Consider the following 20,967-nt stretch of genomic DNA (forward strand, 5'->3'; position numbering starts at 1 on the left):
TTTGCCTCTGCACATAAAATTCCACAATATCCTATTTTCTTCGTTAATTGCTACTCTAAGAACATTATCAAATGATGCCAGATTCCACAATTTTAATGCACGTAAACATCGTAAAAGCAGCTATCATTATTTGCATTTTCAGCATTTAGCTCCGATTAGAGCGCCATCTAGCGACAGGGAGCCTTGCGTACAATCTTCATCATAATGGGACATTATCATCATTTAATGTCGTCAGTCGTCTTTGGCGAGTTACAGCGGAGATACACGTATGGTGTTTTCTGCGCTCGTTCTCAGCGAGTCGGCCTGGACTTCTATAGGGAATAGCGCCCTCTTTAGACGTGAAAATACAAAATTTGACAGCAACATTATGAATTAGCAACATCAGCGTCGTTTGTGCTCTTAGTAAGATATACACAGCATACAAACAAGATACAGAAGGACGCAATAAAATCAGTCAGTTCACAGTCAATAGATGTAGCCAAGGTGAGGTTGACGCCACACATACCGATTACAACATTTTTGAAATTGTTAGAAACACTTCATACAACTATAAGATTATGAAAAGTGAGGTTTCAAAGTAGTATTTCGCAACCAAATTTGTTCAAGAAGCAAATTTTAATCTGTGGAGACAGTAGAGTAAAATATCAAAGATTTAAGACGACTGACGTAATAAAGATATTACGCTAAAGCAACTTATGTTGGATACTTTGATTCATATATCCATCCTTAAAGGGGACGATTTTCACGGTGACAGAATATGTACATACGTGTATATCTGAAAACTTTAGTAATCTCATCGATTTGGTTCTTTTCCCTCCAAAATTTTGCATGGATACTCCACGCTTTCATGTCTTCAAAGAAAATGTTTAAATGTTACACTCTAAGTAAACTGTTCTGGTAGCATTCCTTCGTAATATTTCACATAAAAAAGGAATACTACACTAAAAATACGTTGTTTTTCTCTTGCTCAACCGTGTCTCTATCTCTCTGGGTCTTTCTGTCTGTCGTTCTCTCTCTGCGCAGTAGTAAAGGGAAAAATCGATGGAGCATGTACATCGTCACAGACAAACAACTGCACAGTGTCTACGCACGATTCCTATTCCGTGGTCTGTGATGCTTATAACGATAAACTTAAGATTACTTCAAGGGGTTATGACTCAACTTATCCCTGTGGAAAATTGGCGTCGCCTCGAAATTTAAAAACAGTGAGAACGAGTACTGAAATTTAAGTGTTCACTAGAGAGTGTTAAACTACTAAAGCGTTCATTCAGAAGTCAATATGGCTGCTTCCCCTGTATAAAACTATTTTAATTACACGCTTTGAGCCTTTATGTTAAAGGTTTCGAAATCTCAATACCATTTGAATGCCACCAAACATTTTTCTCATGCATTCGACATGACGCAATTAGTTTCGATCCGATTAGTTTCGAGCCACCAGAGTGGCTGTTTACATGTGCCTAACTCCTTACCAGAGTTCATCGATCAATTTTAGCAGACAAATAAATCGTGATTGGTTTATAAAATTAGACTTAAGCCCAACCATACACGCTTGAAATCTTAAAAGGTCTGTGGCTCATCTTATTGCCGAGGGGATCTGAGTTTACGATCCGAATTTATTACCTGCATATTTAGTCTTCTCGGTTCAATACGTGACTCAACGTAGATGGCCATGGAATAAACATTGATTCAAACATTCTAAACTTTTTTTTCCAGCGTTAGATCGTCTAATTCTCTTTGAAGATCTATAGGCAAAACCAACTTTGTTATATACTTGAAAACCTTTACATACCATAGGCATCGGATTAACCGTAGGAAAGCTCTGGCAGGGCTCTCGGCGTTGGAGGTGGTGAAAACGAAACGTACAACTGTATAGTAAAAATATGTTCCAAAATCTTTGCAGCAGTGTTGCTCTTTGGAATTAATATTCAGGTTAAGTTGACAGAAAAATCATACAAGTCCGCGTTGTCGCACCACGTTTTCATAGACATACTATGAAAAAAACATGTTATTTTTTACCTTACTGAAAGAACGTTTCAACATTTCAACATAAAAGCACGATATTTGCGTGACCTTCAACTGAGTAAATGAAAACAGAAAACAAAAAAGGTTTCTAATACCTGCTGGTATAGCGAACCTTTACAGAGAACGTTGCTATTTTAGTCTGTTCGTAGATTCTACAGTGATGTGATATTTTAAATACTGTACGCTTATTAGAGGATGACTTGGCTGGAGGACGACAAGAACTTAACGTGGATACAATTCCGAATATGTTTCCAGAAATTTTCGATACTCATGTGGTACCCTAGTCAAGTCCGCGGCAGAAATGGGACAGAGAATCAGACGACCCAGACCTGTTTGTAATTAGGTATTCAAGTGAAACTACATATGTGGGTCAAAGGTCACCGTGTTCCACCGTGATGAGTCATCGATAGTTCCGAGTACTGCACTGAAAATACGTCAGGAATTTTTTGCAGCTGCCTCAACTTTCGCTTTTAAATCTCTCTTTATAGAAAGCCTTACGTAGTTGTAACAAATATATACATTAATCTGGAGGCGGATTAAACACCGAATAATATCAATAAAATGTCACTAGCTATTTTGTTGAGAACAGGAAGCCTAAGAAACAGGTTTATTCTGGTCGACATGTTGAAAATATTGACCTCAAATTTTGAACTATACGTATACCACAATGGCGGAAACTAGTAAACGTCTGAGTACGCTGAGTACGTAAACGGTACAATGTAACACGCAATTCCATGAAAATGAAGAAGTCGATTTAGAAAGGTATAAGTATATTTATTATCCATTTGTAAAATATATTTTCATTGTATTCGTATTTTCTAAAATACTATTATTTTTACAGTTTTATGTCTCCAATACGCGTTTAACTCTGATCGTAAAGTATTCTAGATATTGATCGTGAAGGATATCACAATACGTTACGACATGAAAGCGAAAGAATGAGTCATGGTTCTTTTGAAAAATGCAGGTCCAAATGTCGTAGGTCAAGACACGAACTGCCTATAGCTTTAAAGTTCGATGACCTCTGTCGGTAAGACTATTTGGACGCTCTGCCGGTGTGAAACTAAACCGTAAATTATAATGTCTATAGGAATTCTGAAATAATGACCAAATAATAGCAGGTTTTCGAAACCTACCGTTTCCTTTCATTACGACAATAGTTAATAGTGTAAGCAGAGTTTGGTACATCCAGTGTATGAAAGAAATCCTTCAACACACTGGCAAAATAAAAACGTACAGTTTGCATATACTTTAAATATACTGGGTACACATCCGCTGTTTGAAAGAAATCCTTCAAGCAAGACAGAGCACAAAGTATTTGCCAGGATTGTGTTTCAAAGTAATCTGATGAAATTTTGTTCTACATGAGAGTAAAGTATTTTAAGTACTTCGTAGTTCAGAAGATATGAGGTCAGGCAAAAACACAGCTACACTCTAAGTACGCCGAGTTTCAGGAGGGTTTTTAAAAGTACAAAAACATCAGTTTTCGAGATAGTATCTCCATATGCCACAACCATTCGCCTGTGTGGCCGTTTGCTTCATTTGAGAAACGTGTATGTTTTTGTAAGTTCCAAAATCAATAGCCAGTTGATTGAGAGAAAGTCTCATAACCGTACTCTTATGGAAACCTAACACATGTGGCTTCTATCACATGGGTTTCTACTAACACTTGCCCGACATATGACTCAAAACATTAAAATGGACTAAATGACTATTGTTGTTACAGTAAATTTATGACAGAAAAAATAATTCTGTAATTGTCAAATATCAATCGAATCACTTGATGAAATCCTAAAAAATGTGTACGATTAAAATGTAATGAAAACAGTACTGTAGATAGTCAGAGCAGGCAAGCGGGCAAATTTTCATTCAAGCAACTCGTAATTACTTTCACTTTCGATTTCATTCTGATTTGCATATGTGAGTTCTTCACAGCATCGCTCCCTGTCAGAAGTCGCTCCGTTTACAGATTCGCACCAATCATCCGATACGGCGTTGACGTCTTTAGCACCGGGAGTCCCGATCAGCGGCATGTTCTCGTATGGCACACGCTCGCAAACTTCAGCCTCACCATTGCTGCGTTGTCGTTCATCATTACGCAAAGAGACACCATCTCTCGGAGGAATTGGTTCCTGAAGCAATTCGTAGACACCCTCCTGTCGTGTTGTCTCTCGGGAATCCTCATGTGGCAAGTTCACGTACGTTAGAGATGCGTCCTTGCGAGACTCGTGGCTACGTGACAGACCCTCCACTTCAATGCCTTCTGACGTCATCTGTGAACTTCGTTCGATATTTGTGTAATGTATCGACTCGACATCAGCTAAGCAAGGGTAAAAAATAAAAATAGCATTTCGATAAATATACGATGACATTAGAGCAAAATAAATTTTGATCACTATGTTGTTTTCGGTTTCGTGTAGTAGAAAAAGTAGAAAAAATCAAATCAATGAATGTAAAACGATAAAAAACAAACATTTCTCCATTTAATTGGTAAAACTGATATTTGGCTCAGATACTCAACATAAACAGGTTTTTTCTCACTGGCTTGTTCATGCATGAGCACATACATGTAGACAGACATACAAGCAGGCAGACAGACAGGAAAAGACAAACATGCTTTTCATATCAAACTGAAGGAACTTGATCATACAAAGTGTACTTGCTTCAACTTAAAATATTTACCTATTTCGTTGTCCTTAGTGCCATGTATCTCAGCTGAACTGTCAGCAGGAATTACATTTTCATAAAGTGTGTTTTTCGTTGCCTTTGAATCTGAAGATGAAGACGTTCAGAAATTTCGTAAGGACAGTCACATCAAGATTCATTCCGAAAGTTTTGAATTAATCTATGTAACTTGACTGTGTTTTTTTTCTGAGTGGGTTGTACTGTTTAGCACTATGGCTAAAGTACCAAGTGATGTTAACATAAGATTTCTGCATGTACAACTTTCAGAAATTATGAAAAACCTAAAATTGCACTCATAAACACTAAATTTAGAACTCCTCGAGAAAAATACCTTTTTGTTTTCTCTTTTTCTTGTCTTTCTGTGGAACGGCATATATTGGAATGTTTACAGCTGCTTCTTGAACTTCAGATTGGCTAGCCTGGGTTGCTCTGCCCTCTTTTGGGAGACTAAACGATATCCCTACAGGGGAAATAATGTTCGGTGAAGATTATAATACACAATGGAACAAAACACACAAACTCTCATAGAGATCACGGCTGAAATAAATTATGTCGACTGTTTATGTTGGCTTGACAACAAACGACAACGGCTAATATAATAATAATAATATAATAATAGCATTAGAAAACTTACTTGTGTAGTCGATTTCAGACCCCTCAGCTGCATTGGATCTGATAAAAAAATCAATAAATGACATAAAGACTCTGTTTGACAGATAAAATAGCTGGATAGAGTTAACAATGACTTTTATTGAAATATTTACAGATTAAATATACGAACTGACAAACTTTAGGATCGAAAAAATATACGTTACTCTACCTCTGTATGTTCCTTCTTGAGTTTACTCCTGTCAAGACACAAATGTATTTTGAATACATTAATCCGGGAAGGGGGACAAACTGAAAGATACCGTTCATGGTAGACCATGGCAGACAAACAGATTAGTCACAAGAAGTTGTCCAAATGATTTTAAAGGACTAGACCAGAACAAAATGATTGGTTAAATAAGTACAGAGGATCATGGCCGGATTTCAAGATGTTTGCATAAATGCTTGTGCTTTGCCAACACAGATCCCAAGCAAAGAGTCATATTAGTTTTCTGAGTGTCACAAGTTACTATAAGTTCTCTTGCACCCGTTGTAGTCCTTCAGATACGTAAAAGTAAAACGTCGGAAAAAATCTGATTCTGATCAACATCCAACCGAAACCAAACGTTTAGACCCCTTTGTTGTTGTTGTAATTATTAAGTTCGGATCATGAGATACATGAAAGGAGGTCAATGATCATCCGAGGTCATCCAAACAATTTAGGAACATATCGTTCTCCCACTGTAGTCAATATCCAACAAAAAAGCAAATTTTGAGACTTTGTCGTTGTTGAGAAACGTAAAAGAAGGTCAAATATCATCATAGGTAATCATGCAAAATGGGAGGGGGGATTAGGTCCTGACTGGTCAACATCAAGCAAACACGAAGTCTAATTAACAAAATGATTTTAAGGACCTTTGAAAACAGTCTCATTGGTCTGAAAACCCCAAAAACCCAGAAAGGCATGCAAAAGCTCGTTTTCCTAAAAGCATGCAAACTCTTTGGGATTCACATTATGATCACATATTAAAGATGCCAGAAAACGCCGTCTGTTTTACCCACTTTTTCTTTTCCGTTTGAAGTATCCGACTACGAGCAAGGCCGTGGCGAGTGGTAACATCAATAAAACAGCTAAAATGCCAACAATCCAAATACCCTTACTACTGAGACCAGATTCATCGTCTGTTACATCCGCGGAGGGAGGTGACGCTGTCAAATGATCTGGAAGTAGACATGGTTGAGCGTAAAAAAATTGAAAAACAAAAGTCTGTCCAGAATATTTCAGTGCGCAGAAATCCAGGAGTTGGAAAAATGTATATATATAGGTTATGCACGGGGTCTCAAATATTCAGTTGTAAATCGGATCGAATAAAACGTACCTAATGTTTTTTGTTGAACTGTTGAACTTCTGCTTTCGCCGAACACATTCTCGCTCACTACCGTCACAGCATAGAGTGTAAGTGGTTTCAACTCCTTAATTACGATCATCTCATTTTCCGTCGTCTCTGTTGCTCCTTGTTCACCGGAGGATAATTCTAGATATTCAACATAGAAGCTCTGTTTTTCTCCTCCGTCAAAACCAGGTTTCCAAGTCACAATTAGTGTGTTTGACCTTGCAGTGACATTGACATCCGTAGCTTCATCAGGCTTGGCTGAAATGATAAGATTTGCCAATTATTATGAAATCAACAGAATTTTCTATCTTTACTTTACCTGTTCAAATTTTGTATTTTACGTGTGCATCAGATCAACATCATACTTGAAAAGTACAGCCAAAGTCATCAAGGTGTATTATACTGTAAGACTTTGTAATATTATGCTATCATATCATCGCTCTTCCACCTTTCTGTAATCGACTTCTTGTAGTCAGTCAAATAATAACTGACTCTTCTGTCTGTCAGTCTGTCTGTCTGTCTGTCTGTCGGTCTGTATGTATATATGTTTGTATGTATTTGCTAAAAAGCGACATGCTTGTGAAAATAAATGAAAATGCTCACTTTTTTCTCCAAGGGTGATGGTGAAATTGGCTATTCCCATGTGATTACTGGCCCGGCATATGTACTTCCCATGGATATCACGAGTGACATTGTTTAAGGTAAGAATACTTGTGACGACTGAGCCATTAACGCTGTAATTAAGTCCCGAGATAATAGGCGTCTCTTCAACCGGGTCATACCATGCTATATTCGGGATTGGATTGCCAGTCATCTGGCACACCAGTTCTGCAGACTCGCCTTGATTTGCCCTCGATTGGTTATTTCGCTCTCGATGCAGGACAATCGGTGGATCTATAGTTTTATGAGGAGAAAACATCGTCAAAAGCGACATAGGGGGCGACATTTAAAAATCGTGACAATACAAGACTTTATTGCAAAATAAGGATGATATATATATGATATAATAGCTTTGTCAATACCAGTGAATTTTTTGACGTCATCCTCCTTGTTTATTACTGATAATGTATCTAATTATTCAACATTGTGACCCTATCGATATTTTCTACATCTACAAATTTACTGGCATTGTCAAGACTATAAAATACTAGTAATAGAAGTTATGTTCATCCTTCTAGCCCATGATAAACTCAAACAAACTTAGCACTCAATAGTGTACTTAGCTTCGACTCCTACATTTTGACATGCAAAGTTTGTCCTTTTGGCCCGGGGTTACATTATTACCTATATAATTAAGAGTCCAACAACCTCCTCCAGGACCGTTAGATTCAAATCTTGTTGGAGATTTGAATATCGGGTCGCATCATGTAATATGAACAATGTCAGAAATAAATAATTAAAACTAAGGTATCATGGTATGCATCATCAACTACACTTTAATACTCTTATTCACCCATCTTGCGTTTAAATGAGGTGTAAGTGTACGGTTAGAGTACATTAACTGAACTCACTTGGGTCTGAGATTGAGAAACAGGTCGCATAATATAGCTTAAGGTTGCACCTTGACGCTTCTTGAAAGAAGTGTTATGTCACAGATTGTTACGAATCGAAGGCTATCAATACTGTTGTTATACACTTAAGAAAGTGTTCCAGACCACAGTATCACACTCGTACAAGCTTTGCTATTTTCTCAGTAAAGTAATATCGCCGTGAATCATCATTAGATGAAGCCCACCGGATCTCAACACAGTGACCGAGAATTGCATAGATTCGCTCACATCACAGGTACTGAGGGGTAGACATGCGCAGCACCTTTGATTTACAGAAACATTTAATCTACTTACAACGCACATTCAGCCTCAAAGTAACAACATCAATAACAGAGTCAGCATCGTTGGGTCTTGTCACGTCACATCGTAAAGTAGAACCATGGTGACGCCACGTCAATCGTAGAGCAAAGTCTTGTTCGGATATTTTACCATGACACAGTCCGTCTCGATGAGTCTTGAGAGGCAGCAATGACGTCATGTTCTCACTGTCGACGTACCAATCGAGATCAGCGGGCGGGTTACTGCTGCATGATGTACACCTCACTACTAAGGTCGTATTCGCCTCAAAATAGTCTTCATTGGGAGGGTAGCTCCTCTCTATCTGCAGTACAGCCTTGCAATCTCTTGGATACTTTGAAACTGTTCGTGGTAAAAAACAAACAACAAAACAAACAAATCTAACATTGATTGCTGTGACTTGGTTTCGACACTTTTTTAAAACAAATTGTGAAGCCTTCAAAATTTGTAATTTTTTTAAATTTGTTAAAGTCACACAACGTTTATGTTCTACGGTCGTACATTAAGCATCCGGGTAAGGCATTGTACCTCTTTCTTTCACTCGAATTATCCGTGCATGCATTTCAATGAACGTAGAGAAAAGGTTTAGTGGCACTCTAGATTTCAGTGAATTGAGGGGGTCAAAAGGTCACAGAATGTTGCATGACATGACCTGAGCTAAGTATTTACATCTGAATCATGCAAAACTACCAGGCGCCAAATGTAAAATAATTATTTTACACATTAGAAGAACATATTCATACGAAAAGGGTGTATTTGCATGCATTTATCAATAAAATAAACTACTATAGCATAAGTATAAATAAATCAATACAGACATAAGTAAATACATATATGAGTGAAAAAACATACATATATGTGAACCAAGTCACACAAGACATGAAGACAGACACATACATACATACGTGCATACGTACGTGCATACATACATACATACGTACGTGCATACATACATACATACATACATACATACATACATACATACATACATACATACATTCATACATACATACATACATACATACATGCACTCACGCACGCACATACATACGTGCATACGTACGTGCATACATACATACATACATACATACATACATACATACATACATACATACATGCATGCATGCACTCACGCACGCACGCACGCACATACATACATACATACATACATACATACATACATACATACATACATACATACATACATACATACATACATACATACATACATACATACATACATACATACATACATACATACATACATACATACATACATACATACATATACACACATACAGGATCGAAAAGTTTACATGAGGGGAACGAAGTACGCATGCGTATATCCAGTCGCACACACACACACTCACACACACACACACACTGCTACTCGGAAAAGTTTACATGAGGGGGAACGAAATACGCATGCGTATATCTACTCGCACACACACACTGCTCTGAAAAGTTTACATGGGGGGAACGAAGTACGCATGCGTATATCCACTCGCACACACACACTTACACACACACACACACACAGAACAAACACAACACACACATTGCTACTCTCTCTGAGATACACACACTGACGCGACGATCTGCAGGCCCGGAAGTGCCACACCGGGGAGCTCACTCCTAACTCGGACTCTACGTACCTCGCGGCGTCGAAGGCTAGTGACGATGACAAAGATGTGCGACACTTTTTCTCTTTCTTGCCTTTGTGTCGTGAGTCGGGTTCGTACAGGGCTTAATTTTACACAGTGGTAAAGTGGTAGCCGGCCTGAGTAATACTACACTGCTTAGAGGCCCCGTAAGGGTTTCTGACTTAATGGTACCTGCCATGCCGGCGAAGTTCTGCTGGGGTTACGGCCCAACCCAGGCCAATAAAACACTGGGAGTCGTGTATTACAGCTCTCTGCCATTCGGCTTATATTCTTTAATGGTTAAATACAGCATTCAACAGGAACAACAGCAACAGCTTACTGGAACTAAAGCAACAGCTTTACTGCTAAACTCTCTGCTCTCTAAACTCTCTGCTTACTTTACTCAGGATCGTACGTAGTTCCACTCAGCAGGGAATGAATGTCTGGAATGCCAAGTATGCCCACTGGAACTAGACAGCAACGGAGTACGGAGAACTGGAATTTTCAAACTAATATTAAGAGCCACTGTGTATTTTCTAATAAACTCATTTTCACGCCTACGACATTTTAGTACCTGATGTACAAGGCAGTGGTATTTTTTTACGAATTTTCATTAGTTCTACGCGTGAATTTTTGATCGAAAAATTGATGCTTTGTAAAGTTTGGTCAAACATCAAATGTAGCCATGTATGCCAAATGTATTCACTTTTCCCCGGACGTTTTTTGATGAAAGTCATATGGTCAACCCGGTCAATGTAGTATCATTCGACTCTTAATGGTACGAAATGTGTCAAACTGTCATCCGACCCCTATCGACCCCTAGCGTTTTCACGTAATGGGGGCTTTCTTTCTGCCTACTTTTAGTGATTTTCTAAAATGTGGACGCCTTATGTAAACATAGCCAGGCCGTCAGGCCTGCAGTTGAGGACCGGGGCAGCAGGTCACCTCGACCCCTGTCCGTTTCGACCCAAGTAATTCACACCCTCTTGTCGTTGTTTGTGGTCAAATCAATCCCGGTGCCTTAGTCACTTCGACCTCAGTCAGTTTTCATGTTACATGTACCTGACAACGTTTTACTGAGTACATTATGCAACTTGTTTCTGTGAGAATTCGGATAGTTTTCAATCGGATTCGAACCACAACATACGGCACTGCTGGCTTCGCTACAACAATCCACGGGGTAGCTGTGATATCGCAGCGGTACTTGTGGCGTGTCGAACGCGCTCGGGTCATTGGTTTGGGGTCATCGCCACAGTCCCTGTGGCGATGACCCCAATGACTCGATCGCGTTCGCCACGAGTACCGCTGCGATATCACAGCTATCCACGGGGCTGTGAACACTCTGATACTTGTGGGAGGCCTGGGGTACCCCGGCCCATTGTCATTTACTGACTGGGGAACGTGTCTCACTGAAGTACGGATGGATAAAGCATGTCATTTACTGATTTTTGGAAATAAAGCATTCGTCATTATCGCAATTGCTTGCCATATGCGGCAAGATTGGATGAGCGAGGCCGGTCCGCTCGCCTTGGTGTCTTGACGCCAAATGAGCCTATTTCCGGTTTAGGCGTTGGGCTTACAGCAATGCATTATAGGATATCTTCCAGGGCGGCGTGGATCAGTGTGTGTGTGTGCGAGTAGATATACGCATGCGTATTTCGTTCCCCCTCATGTAAACTTTTCAGAGCAGTGTGTGTGTGTGTGTGTGTGTGTGTGTGTGTGCGAGTAGATATACGCATGCGTATTTCGTTCCCCCTCATGTAAACTTTTCCGAGTAGCAGTGTGTGTGTGTGCGAGTGGATATACGCAAGCGTACTTCGTTCCCCTCATGTAAACTTTTCGATCCTGTATGTGTGTATATGTATGTATGTATGTATGTATGTATGTATGTATATGTATGTATGTATGTATGTATGTATGTATGTATATGAGTGTGTGGGTTTGTGTGTATGTGCGTGCGTGCGTGCATGAGTGCATAAGGGCTATGTATGTATGTATGTATGTATGTGCGTGCGTGCGTGCATGAGTGCATATGGGCTTGTGTATGTATGTATGTATGTATGTATGTATGTATGTATGTATGTATGTATGTATGTATGTATGTGCGTGCGTGCGTGAGTGCATGTATGTATGTATGTATGTATGTATGTATGTATGTATGTATGTATGTATGTATGTATGTATGTATGTATGTATGTATGTATGTATGTATGTATGTATGTATGTATGTATGTATGTATGTATGTATGTATGTATGTATGTATGTATGCACGTACGTATGCACGTATGTATGTATATGTCTGTCTTCATAGGTCTTGTGTGAATTGGTTCACATATATGTATGTTTTTTCACTCATATATGTATTTACTTATGTCTGTATTGATTTATTTATACTTATGCTATAGTAGTTTTTTATTGATAAATGCATGCAAATACACCCTTTTCGTATGAATATGTTCTTCTAATGTGTAAAATAATTATTTTACATTTGGCGCCTGGTACAAAACACTAACGGAGTATACAGCACTGAGGATAGGTTAATGTGTAAACAACCCATCATCGCATACGTGTATGAGTACTTACAGTATACTGTTAGCGGAATCTGACTTGATTCTACACCATGCGTTGCACCGAACTCTGTGTTCCGCGCTACACATTTGAACGATGCCATGTTGTGCTCTGGTCTTGTGATAATGCTTAGCATCTGTTCTGATACTTTGCCGTTGAAGTCACCAATGCTTTCATGAACATCCCCGATGCTGACAGACTCGTCCCCGTCGTGGACATAGGAACCGTTCATGTACCAAGATATTGTTGCTGCAGGGTTACTGCTGCTCGTAGTACATGTAAAACTGACCTCGTTACCGGATTCGATAGGACCAACATCGCTAACAGATTGCTTACTTTATCCACTGGAACTGAACACAGGGATCGCCACATTAAAACTATGCAATCGTATGAAGAAGCTTTGTTGAAATTGATTACAAGTACATCAATCTTGAGGAAGTACTGTGTAACAGACAATTACCCCGAGTGTAGTTCTTATGAAATGGTAAGTAAGCATAAAACAACTGCGATGATTTTTTTCACGTTTTTGAAAATTTCAACCACTGTTCCAAAAACATTTTGAGATACATAATATTCAGCCAGTCAATTCAACCTGTACCATGTGTACATATGTAAAATGCTTTCAAGTTGCTATTTTCACCAAGTGAATTCTGGTTCAGGGTACATTTCATATTTAAACAATAACCGCCCATATTACATGTATAGATGCTGTGGTGACAGACTAAATAATGGGAGTTTCAACATTCTTTGCAGTTGACATATGAAACAAAAATAGTGCTAAAATCATCATAAATTACATCTAATAGGCCCTCAACGGTATTGCAATACTGAACTGTAACAGTACATAAGTTTTGTACGTATGGTTATTCAATTTCGCAACAACTAGAGCAGAATGGGGAGTTGTACTCACAGTATATGTCAATAAGCGTTGAGTTGCTTCCATACCCCGTCCCTCCGATTTCGTCACAGAACTGGTTTACAGCTCTACATGTGTATGTTCCCCATTGTGACCTGTGGATGCTGTCTATGGCCAGTGTCCTACTTCGCGTTGCGGTTCCATCAGGGTAGATCCACTCTACATTATTTGTAACGGGTTCAGAGTCCACTGCGCATGTCACATGTAGGTTCTCACCTTCTCTGACGTACGTTACTATAGGGACTGTAACTACTGGGTCATCTGAAAGTACATAGGTCAGCGAAGCGGTCCAATGAAAATAATGTTCATTCCGTATAGAATAAACATCCCGGGTACTCCCATAACAAAGTGTACGGGCATGTGCCAGCGCCGCACGATTTGGTCACTTTTTCGCAAAAAATCCCTTATTGTAGATCGCCTTTCATCCGAAATATCCTAAGCATTGGCCGATAACAAAGCAAACGTCTCATGCATTAGTAAAACGTTAACATGAAATAGAATAAAGGTGAAAATTCTTCAAATTTGTCGAGCAAATCCGCAACAAGGGGTCATATTTTTGGAATACTCGTGGTAGGTGTTTTCAACTTGGGCGGCACACCCCCGTATGAAAATATTAGGTGACCTCCGGGATAAATGGTTAAAAAAAATCGACGACATAATTTCTTGTAGTTACCTGAAGTGCATAATAATGAGATTATGTGTGCTAACACTTTAAGAAACTGTAAAATTCTTCGCGTGGTGTGCGTTTAGAAAACTGTATCACACGTGTGTTTTGATACAAAAACAACTCCGTAAAAAGACTACGTTTGAGGTTGGCACTTACACTGCACTGTAACCGAGGTTGTAATACTATCCTCCCCACGAACACCATTGTAGTAAAGGTTGCTGACGACACACGTAAATAAGAGTTTGCTATTATTTCTTCCGGGTTGTATGTCATCAATAATCAATGGGTTGGATATTCTTGCATGTCTCTCATCAGCCTTTTTCCATTTCACTTCGGTGTGTTGTGGTCTACCAGGTGTGTAGGAGCAGTTGATTTGTAATTTGGTACCTTTCTTCACACACACTTCTGGTAAACTCATCGCTTTTGGGGGGTCTGGAATGTAGACGATCCACTTGAAAATAAAATACTCTTTGCTCATCTGTCCTCTCAGCAACCTTTTAGCCCCATTGTTAGCATTTTGGTTATTTTTGTGGCCATTTAAAGTGTTTTGCTGCTGATGTGTCTTTTGTTATTTGATCCTTTGTTGAGCAACATTATTTAGACTCATACCTTTTACACGGCTTGTACAAAAATTATATCAGACCATGTAAATACAAAGGTGCACCAAAATTGATGTATCTTTATACATTTTGTTACAGGATAGTAGCTTTACTATCAAAATCTGCTTGTTAGCTGTTTTGATTCTAAAAAAAAAACCTTATATGATGCACTGTATTGGTGAAGTTACATACTTACATTGGACATTTAGTTTTATGTCTTCATGACAAGTCAGAGGGGATGATATGCTTGTATGAGTCAGTTTGCAGTTAAGTAGACTTCCGTTGTCCGTTCTTTTCACCTTCTTCGTATACATCAGTGGACTGTTTCCATTCTTGGATGTTATTTCTCCATTTTCTGTCCAAGTCAGGAGTCCTGGTGGTGTGGCTTTGTCCGGAACGTTACATTCAAGCTCTAGTATACTTCCCTCGATGACGTCATTTGTGGAACTACTGTCAGATAATACACTGCACCTTGGTCCAGTATCTGTGAAAGTGACGTATGCTATTTTTGCTATCGCATGGGATTGTCTTTAATATATTGTCTATATTTGGTTGCTAATTATTGCTTTTGGAGAGGATAATCCTGAGTTGTTGAAACGTTTAAGCTAAATCAACAAGTGTTATTGTTTTGGTTTGAACATAACGTTTTCAACAACTATGGTACCTTCTCTCTGCAAAGTGACATATACTCTTAATTTTACCTATCACAATAATAGAAATATTTTTTCAATACAGCAGGATAAATTGAATTTCTTATTATGATGCTCACAAGACAAAATTTTGCGGAGTACCGTACGAATGTTAACACTTTGTTTGAAATGAAACTTTCGGTGACCTCACGATGTGCTTAAACCGAAATTTAAACTTCTTCTAAAATGATTATCAATCAAGACAAAACAATACACAGAATCAGGAAGATGACGCCAGGTAATCAACACTCTAAATAAAAGCAAATCTTTTGTCTTACTGGCCAGAATACAAAGTATTACAAAACGAAGTATAAAGTATTACAAAACAGTTTTTATGGTTTGATGAATGGTCTTTACAAGTTTTGTTTCTGAGTAAACGCATTTCCCATTATTTGACTGTACTACTGAATATAGTGTATGCGTGTATTTAGACGAGAACCTCAAATATGTATTTGAGGGACCTCCCCAAGAGTTACAGTAAAGCGATGTTCATATTAAGTATGTACAATACCTAGAACGATCAATCTAGCAGTCTTTCCATTCCTTTGATCCGAAATCAAACATGTCCAGTTTCCTTCATCACTTCTTTTCACATTGATGATCTCAAGATCCCATTCACCATTTGCAAAATCACCAGAAACACGACAGCAATCATTTACATTTTTGGGGTCCATGGCTATAAAGTCCTGGTTTTTCATCCATACAACTGACGAAGTATCATTCACTTTGCAGTAAAGCGTTGCAGGCTGCCCAACTATGGCAATTGTGTCACTTGGAATGATTTCCCAGACAGGGTTTTTTCCATTGGCTACTTATATCGAGTAACAAAAAATATGGAGTATTAGTTTCTAGATCGAAAAGATAATACGATACGAATTGGTCTCATATCTCAAATTAGAAAGCATGCCAATATATAGTTGTGTAGACAAAATGGTAACTCATGGCGACATAGTCCTGGATTACATGTATACACACTTATGCTTATTATACTGTATCGACTGTTTTATAGACATATTTACTTTAAACAATTGTGGCAAGGGATTCTTTCTTGAACATGTACTTCGGGAAGAAACAAACTGCTTGGTTATGATATGCAGGTATCAAAATTGTACCAATTTAATCAAATTTCGGAATATCAGACCTTGTACCCTACGGGAGTACAGCATGATATCATCATAAGCTAATGATATTGACTAACATGTTGTATTACAAGAAGGAGTGAACTGTTATGATAATTGTCATTTTTTCAGAAACGTTCACAGAGGGTTTGCTAAAAGAATCTATACCAAAAGGTGTATTCAAAATGGTGTCAACATGCTCGCTGTCAAGGTAAAACAGATAGGACATTTTTTTTTCTATAGAGAGAGTTCTGCAAAAACTGAGCTGACTCTGCAGGGTATGTTCGCAATTGCGGTATAGCTATGTGATCTTACACCTTCTCTGCTATGATAATAACCCATTTGTGTTTTCCTTTATTTCGTGCAGATGTGTTTAGAAATATATACAACAAGGAAATCTCAATCTTTGTTGGAACCCTGCCACTAAAATTGTTGTTTAATTGACATATGCCACAGAAAATATAACTGAGTGCCGTCGCGAACTACTTCATTTGTTTTCTTGTGTACTCAGTACTACTCCATATAGCATATGAGAAGGAAACACCAATTCTTTTGATTGTCTGAGGTCTTATGTGTGAAAAGATATTATACTGTAATTCACAATGAATACATACGTCACAGTCGTATTCAGATTCAGATTCAGATTCCCATAGACATCTAAGTAAATTTTCGCATGAAACCGTGAAGGTGAATGTTTACCTGTGACATTTACCAACAAACAAACAACACACATGACGGTCAATACTGGCAGGCACATCATCATATTACTCGGAAGATTCTTCAATTAAAGTATCCTACATGTAAAGTGGCTCCAAGCAGAATCTGTAATTCAAGCGGAAATTGATGCATTACGGAGAAGCGTAAGATATATTGATTAGAAAGCATAAGCCACCCTTCTCAAGGAATGTCAAAAAATATAGTAAAACAATCATTAAGTTGTAGGAATTATTAGGCTAAAATCGGAGATATTTTTTCTTCAGAATACGATGGTTTTCAAACGGGCTCGAACCCACAACGCACGGTACCCAATCACCTAGCAACAGAGGCCGCAAACAGAACCGTTCGGCTAAATTCCCAGAAGAAGAAGCCATCGCAAGCTATTTTAAATAGCTGCTGCAGGAAGAGGCCAAAGTGAATGTATTGAAAGTTATATATTTATGCAATAAATCAATGTGTATACCGCGAGATTTTGACCAGTTCACGACATATGTGCACGAGCGATGTAAGTGCATTATGTGGAGTGATCTATTCAAAATATCGTGTTATACCCGTTGCTGAAGTGGTTTATTACTATTATATCATAACACTAAATTATCATTATGGCGTGAAACGTCAAAAAGGTTATTTTACTCCAGCTGAGAGCTAGTGTCAATTAAAACTGTGCAATATTGCAAGTACAACACAGTTGTTTTCATATCTCGACCAATCAGACCGCAGTATTGCACTATCAATTTACTAGTATAATATCAGGCAAACTAAGAGAGGGTTGCACAATATAATGAAATCAAATTGGTGATGATATGGCATGAGCTTTCGAAGTCATGCAGTGCAACATTCCAGTTGATTTCATTTTGCTGCCATTCTCTTTATCTTACATAAAAGATCAATCAGTATTTTATCAGGCAGTAAGTTTGATATTGCCTTATTAACATACTTCTAGCTGCGTGACATTTACTGATTCCCATACTTTATGAGCAAATAGCGCCATTCAGATTTTTATCTAAAAAAATGTAGTTTACTTTTGAAACTTTGTTATTCAGATGTATTTGTCAACTCTAACGACCTTGTATTGCAACTAAAGTCAAAGTTTAGACGACACAAAGTACAAATGTTGATAGCAAATCCAAGACTTTCATTCAAATGCATTGACATCAGTTGTTTAAAACGACACAGAAAGATCCTATGTTCAATATAAGCCGGTAAACTTTTGGAGAGGTGCGGGTTAACGGAAAACATACTAGGTATTTCAATTTTTTTCATTCCACGTTGAACTTTTGAAGTCGCCGTCGCCCCGTCTATATCTTGTACTTCACATATCAAATTCATACGTAAGAGAGGGCGTAACAGTGGGAAAGTCGTTTCTTAGATAATCAAATACCATATAAAAAACTCACGAAAAAAAACATATTAAAGCTGCAAGCACTGTTACCCGGGCCCAAGCAGTTAAACAGTGATTGAGATATACAAAGGTGAACATACTAATGACGATATGAGCATAATTTCAGTTCAAAGCGTGCATTGGTTTTTGAGAAAAAGTTTTTTTAACATGATTCCCTGGTTATCATAAGTTTTTGGCAAAATGCAATATGGCTGCCAAACAACGTGACCGTCATATGCTATTTGTAATCTAGAAAGGACACCCACTATCAATAATATGTGTCAATTTTTAGTTCAAATGGTGAGTTGGTTTTAGAGCAGAAATTTTTTAAATATTGTTTGACGGTTATCATTGGTTTTTTTCCGCAAAAACCAATATGCTTGCAAAACTATGCCATCGATCCAAATGCCTTTGGCAAACTTGACAATACTCACACTAGTGACGACATAAATAAATTTCAGTTCCAATCGGGAGAAACTACACGATTATTTTGCCTTATTCAGTTTCTTTACAGTTTAAATCTGTTACGGTCTTTATTAACTTCTTATGAGAATTAACTGCTTCATTTTTTAGCAGATTATCTCTTAAATTATGTCAGAACGTACGTCTAAAATTTAGATTTCCAACCATGCAACCATGATATTCATGATGCCCATAATGCCTTGCTAGTGCTTTGTTTGTGCTTCACTTCTGCGTTCGGCTTTGTTCCTTTTAATTTCTCATCATATTTATCTTGAGACTAGAGAGAGATTACCAAAACGGTGGCTATATTCATGCCAATGAATAGCCAATCATTCTAGATCACCCCTTGCTCGTCGACTACCTCATTTGCAGTGTATAAGGCGTGATATAAGAATCATTGTAAGAGCAACTTTCTTTTTCTGTAGCACGCATTCATGCCGTTCTGCTATTCTCGGAGCCCCTCGTGCAGTTTGCCTTCCTTTGTTCGGAATGGAAAACACCCTGACGAGCGTCATTGCTGCCAGAAAATGACTAACACAAACAACATTCGACTGACACAGTATCTACTTAACTAGGACCTTTTGTATTATCACTGTCTTACCAAAACTGACTGCTCACGAAAATGTATATTTGCGAAGTAGGAATGTGTCAAACTTCAGTTCTAGCATTGGCATAATTAATTTGCAACTATGTTTGAACATGACCATATATATTTGGAGTCGTTCCCTTCTATCCTCCGATTTCGAGTACTCTTCTGGTTGGCTGGTTTTTGATATTGTCAGTGTTTTTCAGTGTCTCGGGACTATTATCAAGTATTTCGTCAACACCGAAAGAGAAAATCTATCACGATATACAATGCTCCTTGCGATGCAGCCTGTGACCTAATCGTTGACCCCTAGCTACACAAACTTCTTTCATTTCCTTACGTTTTGTGCGCATGAATGTACCGCACACAATGATCTTCACTCTTCATACGTCACATGTGAATTGATTCGATATTGTCTGGTAAGTCGTACCAGGATGAAAAAAACCGGAAATGTCAAAACGATGATTATGCAGTCACGGCTAATCATTCTTTTAGATCTATTTTAAATTGAGGGTTGTTTTCTTTGTCTTCTGTGAGCAAACGACGCGTGATCTAATAAAAAGCTGCAGAAGGGTAAAAGTAATAACGCTTAAATGCTATGAGGACGTCATTATACATTCACACATTTATGACATATGCTCATTTTCGACTGCAAAACTGTAACATATAAAGCTCTGCTCACTTGGCATTAGATTTTGTGATCCTTATTTCATGTCTTGCATAAAAAATAAACATGATAATGATTTGAGGATTGACCACTTTGTGAGACTTCGTAGTTTACTGTGAGTCTGACGTCTTTTACCTACCCGTGTCCAAAGTTTCAGTCGACTTCTATGATCTTCAAAAGTGTTTTCAATATTCCCGGGTCTGTTCGTTCTGTTCGCTACACTGCGATCATTGATAAAGATATGACACGTTGAGAACAGTGAAATATCTCCTTTTGGTCTTGTTATGTAACATCGCAAAGTTAAAATGAGGAACACGGAAGGCCGTAATGTAGAATACTCCAAAAATGAATAGAAGGAGAAGTAACCACCAAGACAACTATCTATATTTCTTAAAATTTCGCCCTCTAACAACAAAA

At 38.2% G+C, this 20,967-nt stretch overlaps 1 protein-coding gene across 1 annotated transcript; it reads right to left on the bottom strand.

Annotated features, from left to right (window-relative positions):
- Window positions 1–2,775: 2,775 nt before the first annotated feature.
- Window positions 2,776–20,891, bottom strand: LOC139122924 (uncharacterized). Its single transcript, XM_070688796.1, has 16 exons — window positions 20,690–20,891; window positions 17,437–17,559; window positions 16,131–16,427; window positions 15,127–15,414; window positions 14,488–14,763; window positions 13,659–13,925; window positions 12,764–13,098; window positions 8,534–8,878; window positions 7,293–7,583; window positions 6,675–6,947; window positions 6,358–6,516; window positions 5,528–5,555; window positions 5,342–5,379; window positions 5,039–5,167; window positions 4,705–4,794; window positions 2,776–4,342 (listed from the first exon to the last, which is right to left on the bottom strand). Exons 7-16 carry the CDS (start codon window positions 12,978–12,980, stop codon window positions 3,888–3,890), a joined length of 2,025 nt encoding a protein of 674 aa, XP_070544897.1. The 5' UTR covers window positions 12,981–13,098; window positions 13,659–13,925; window positions 14,488–14,763; window positions 15,127–15,414; window positions 16,131–16,427; window positions 17,437–17,559; window positions 20,690–20,891; the 3' UTR covers window positions 2,776–3,887.
- Window positions 20,892–20,967: the final 76 nt, after the last annotated feature.

The sequence above is a fragment of the Ptychodera flava genome, chromosome 22, assembly GCF_041260155.1.
Source record: "Ptychodera flava strain L36383 chromosome 22, AS_Pfla_20210202, whole genome shotgun sequence".
Taxonomy (NCBI): Eukaryota; Metazoa; Hemichordata; class Enteropneusta; family Ptychoderidae; genus Ptychodera; species Ptychodera flava.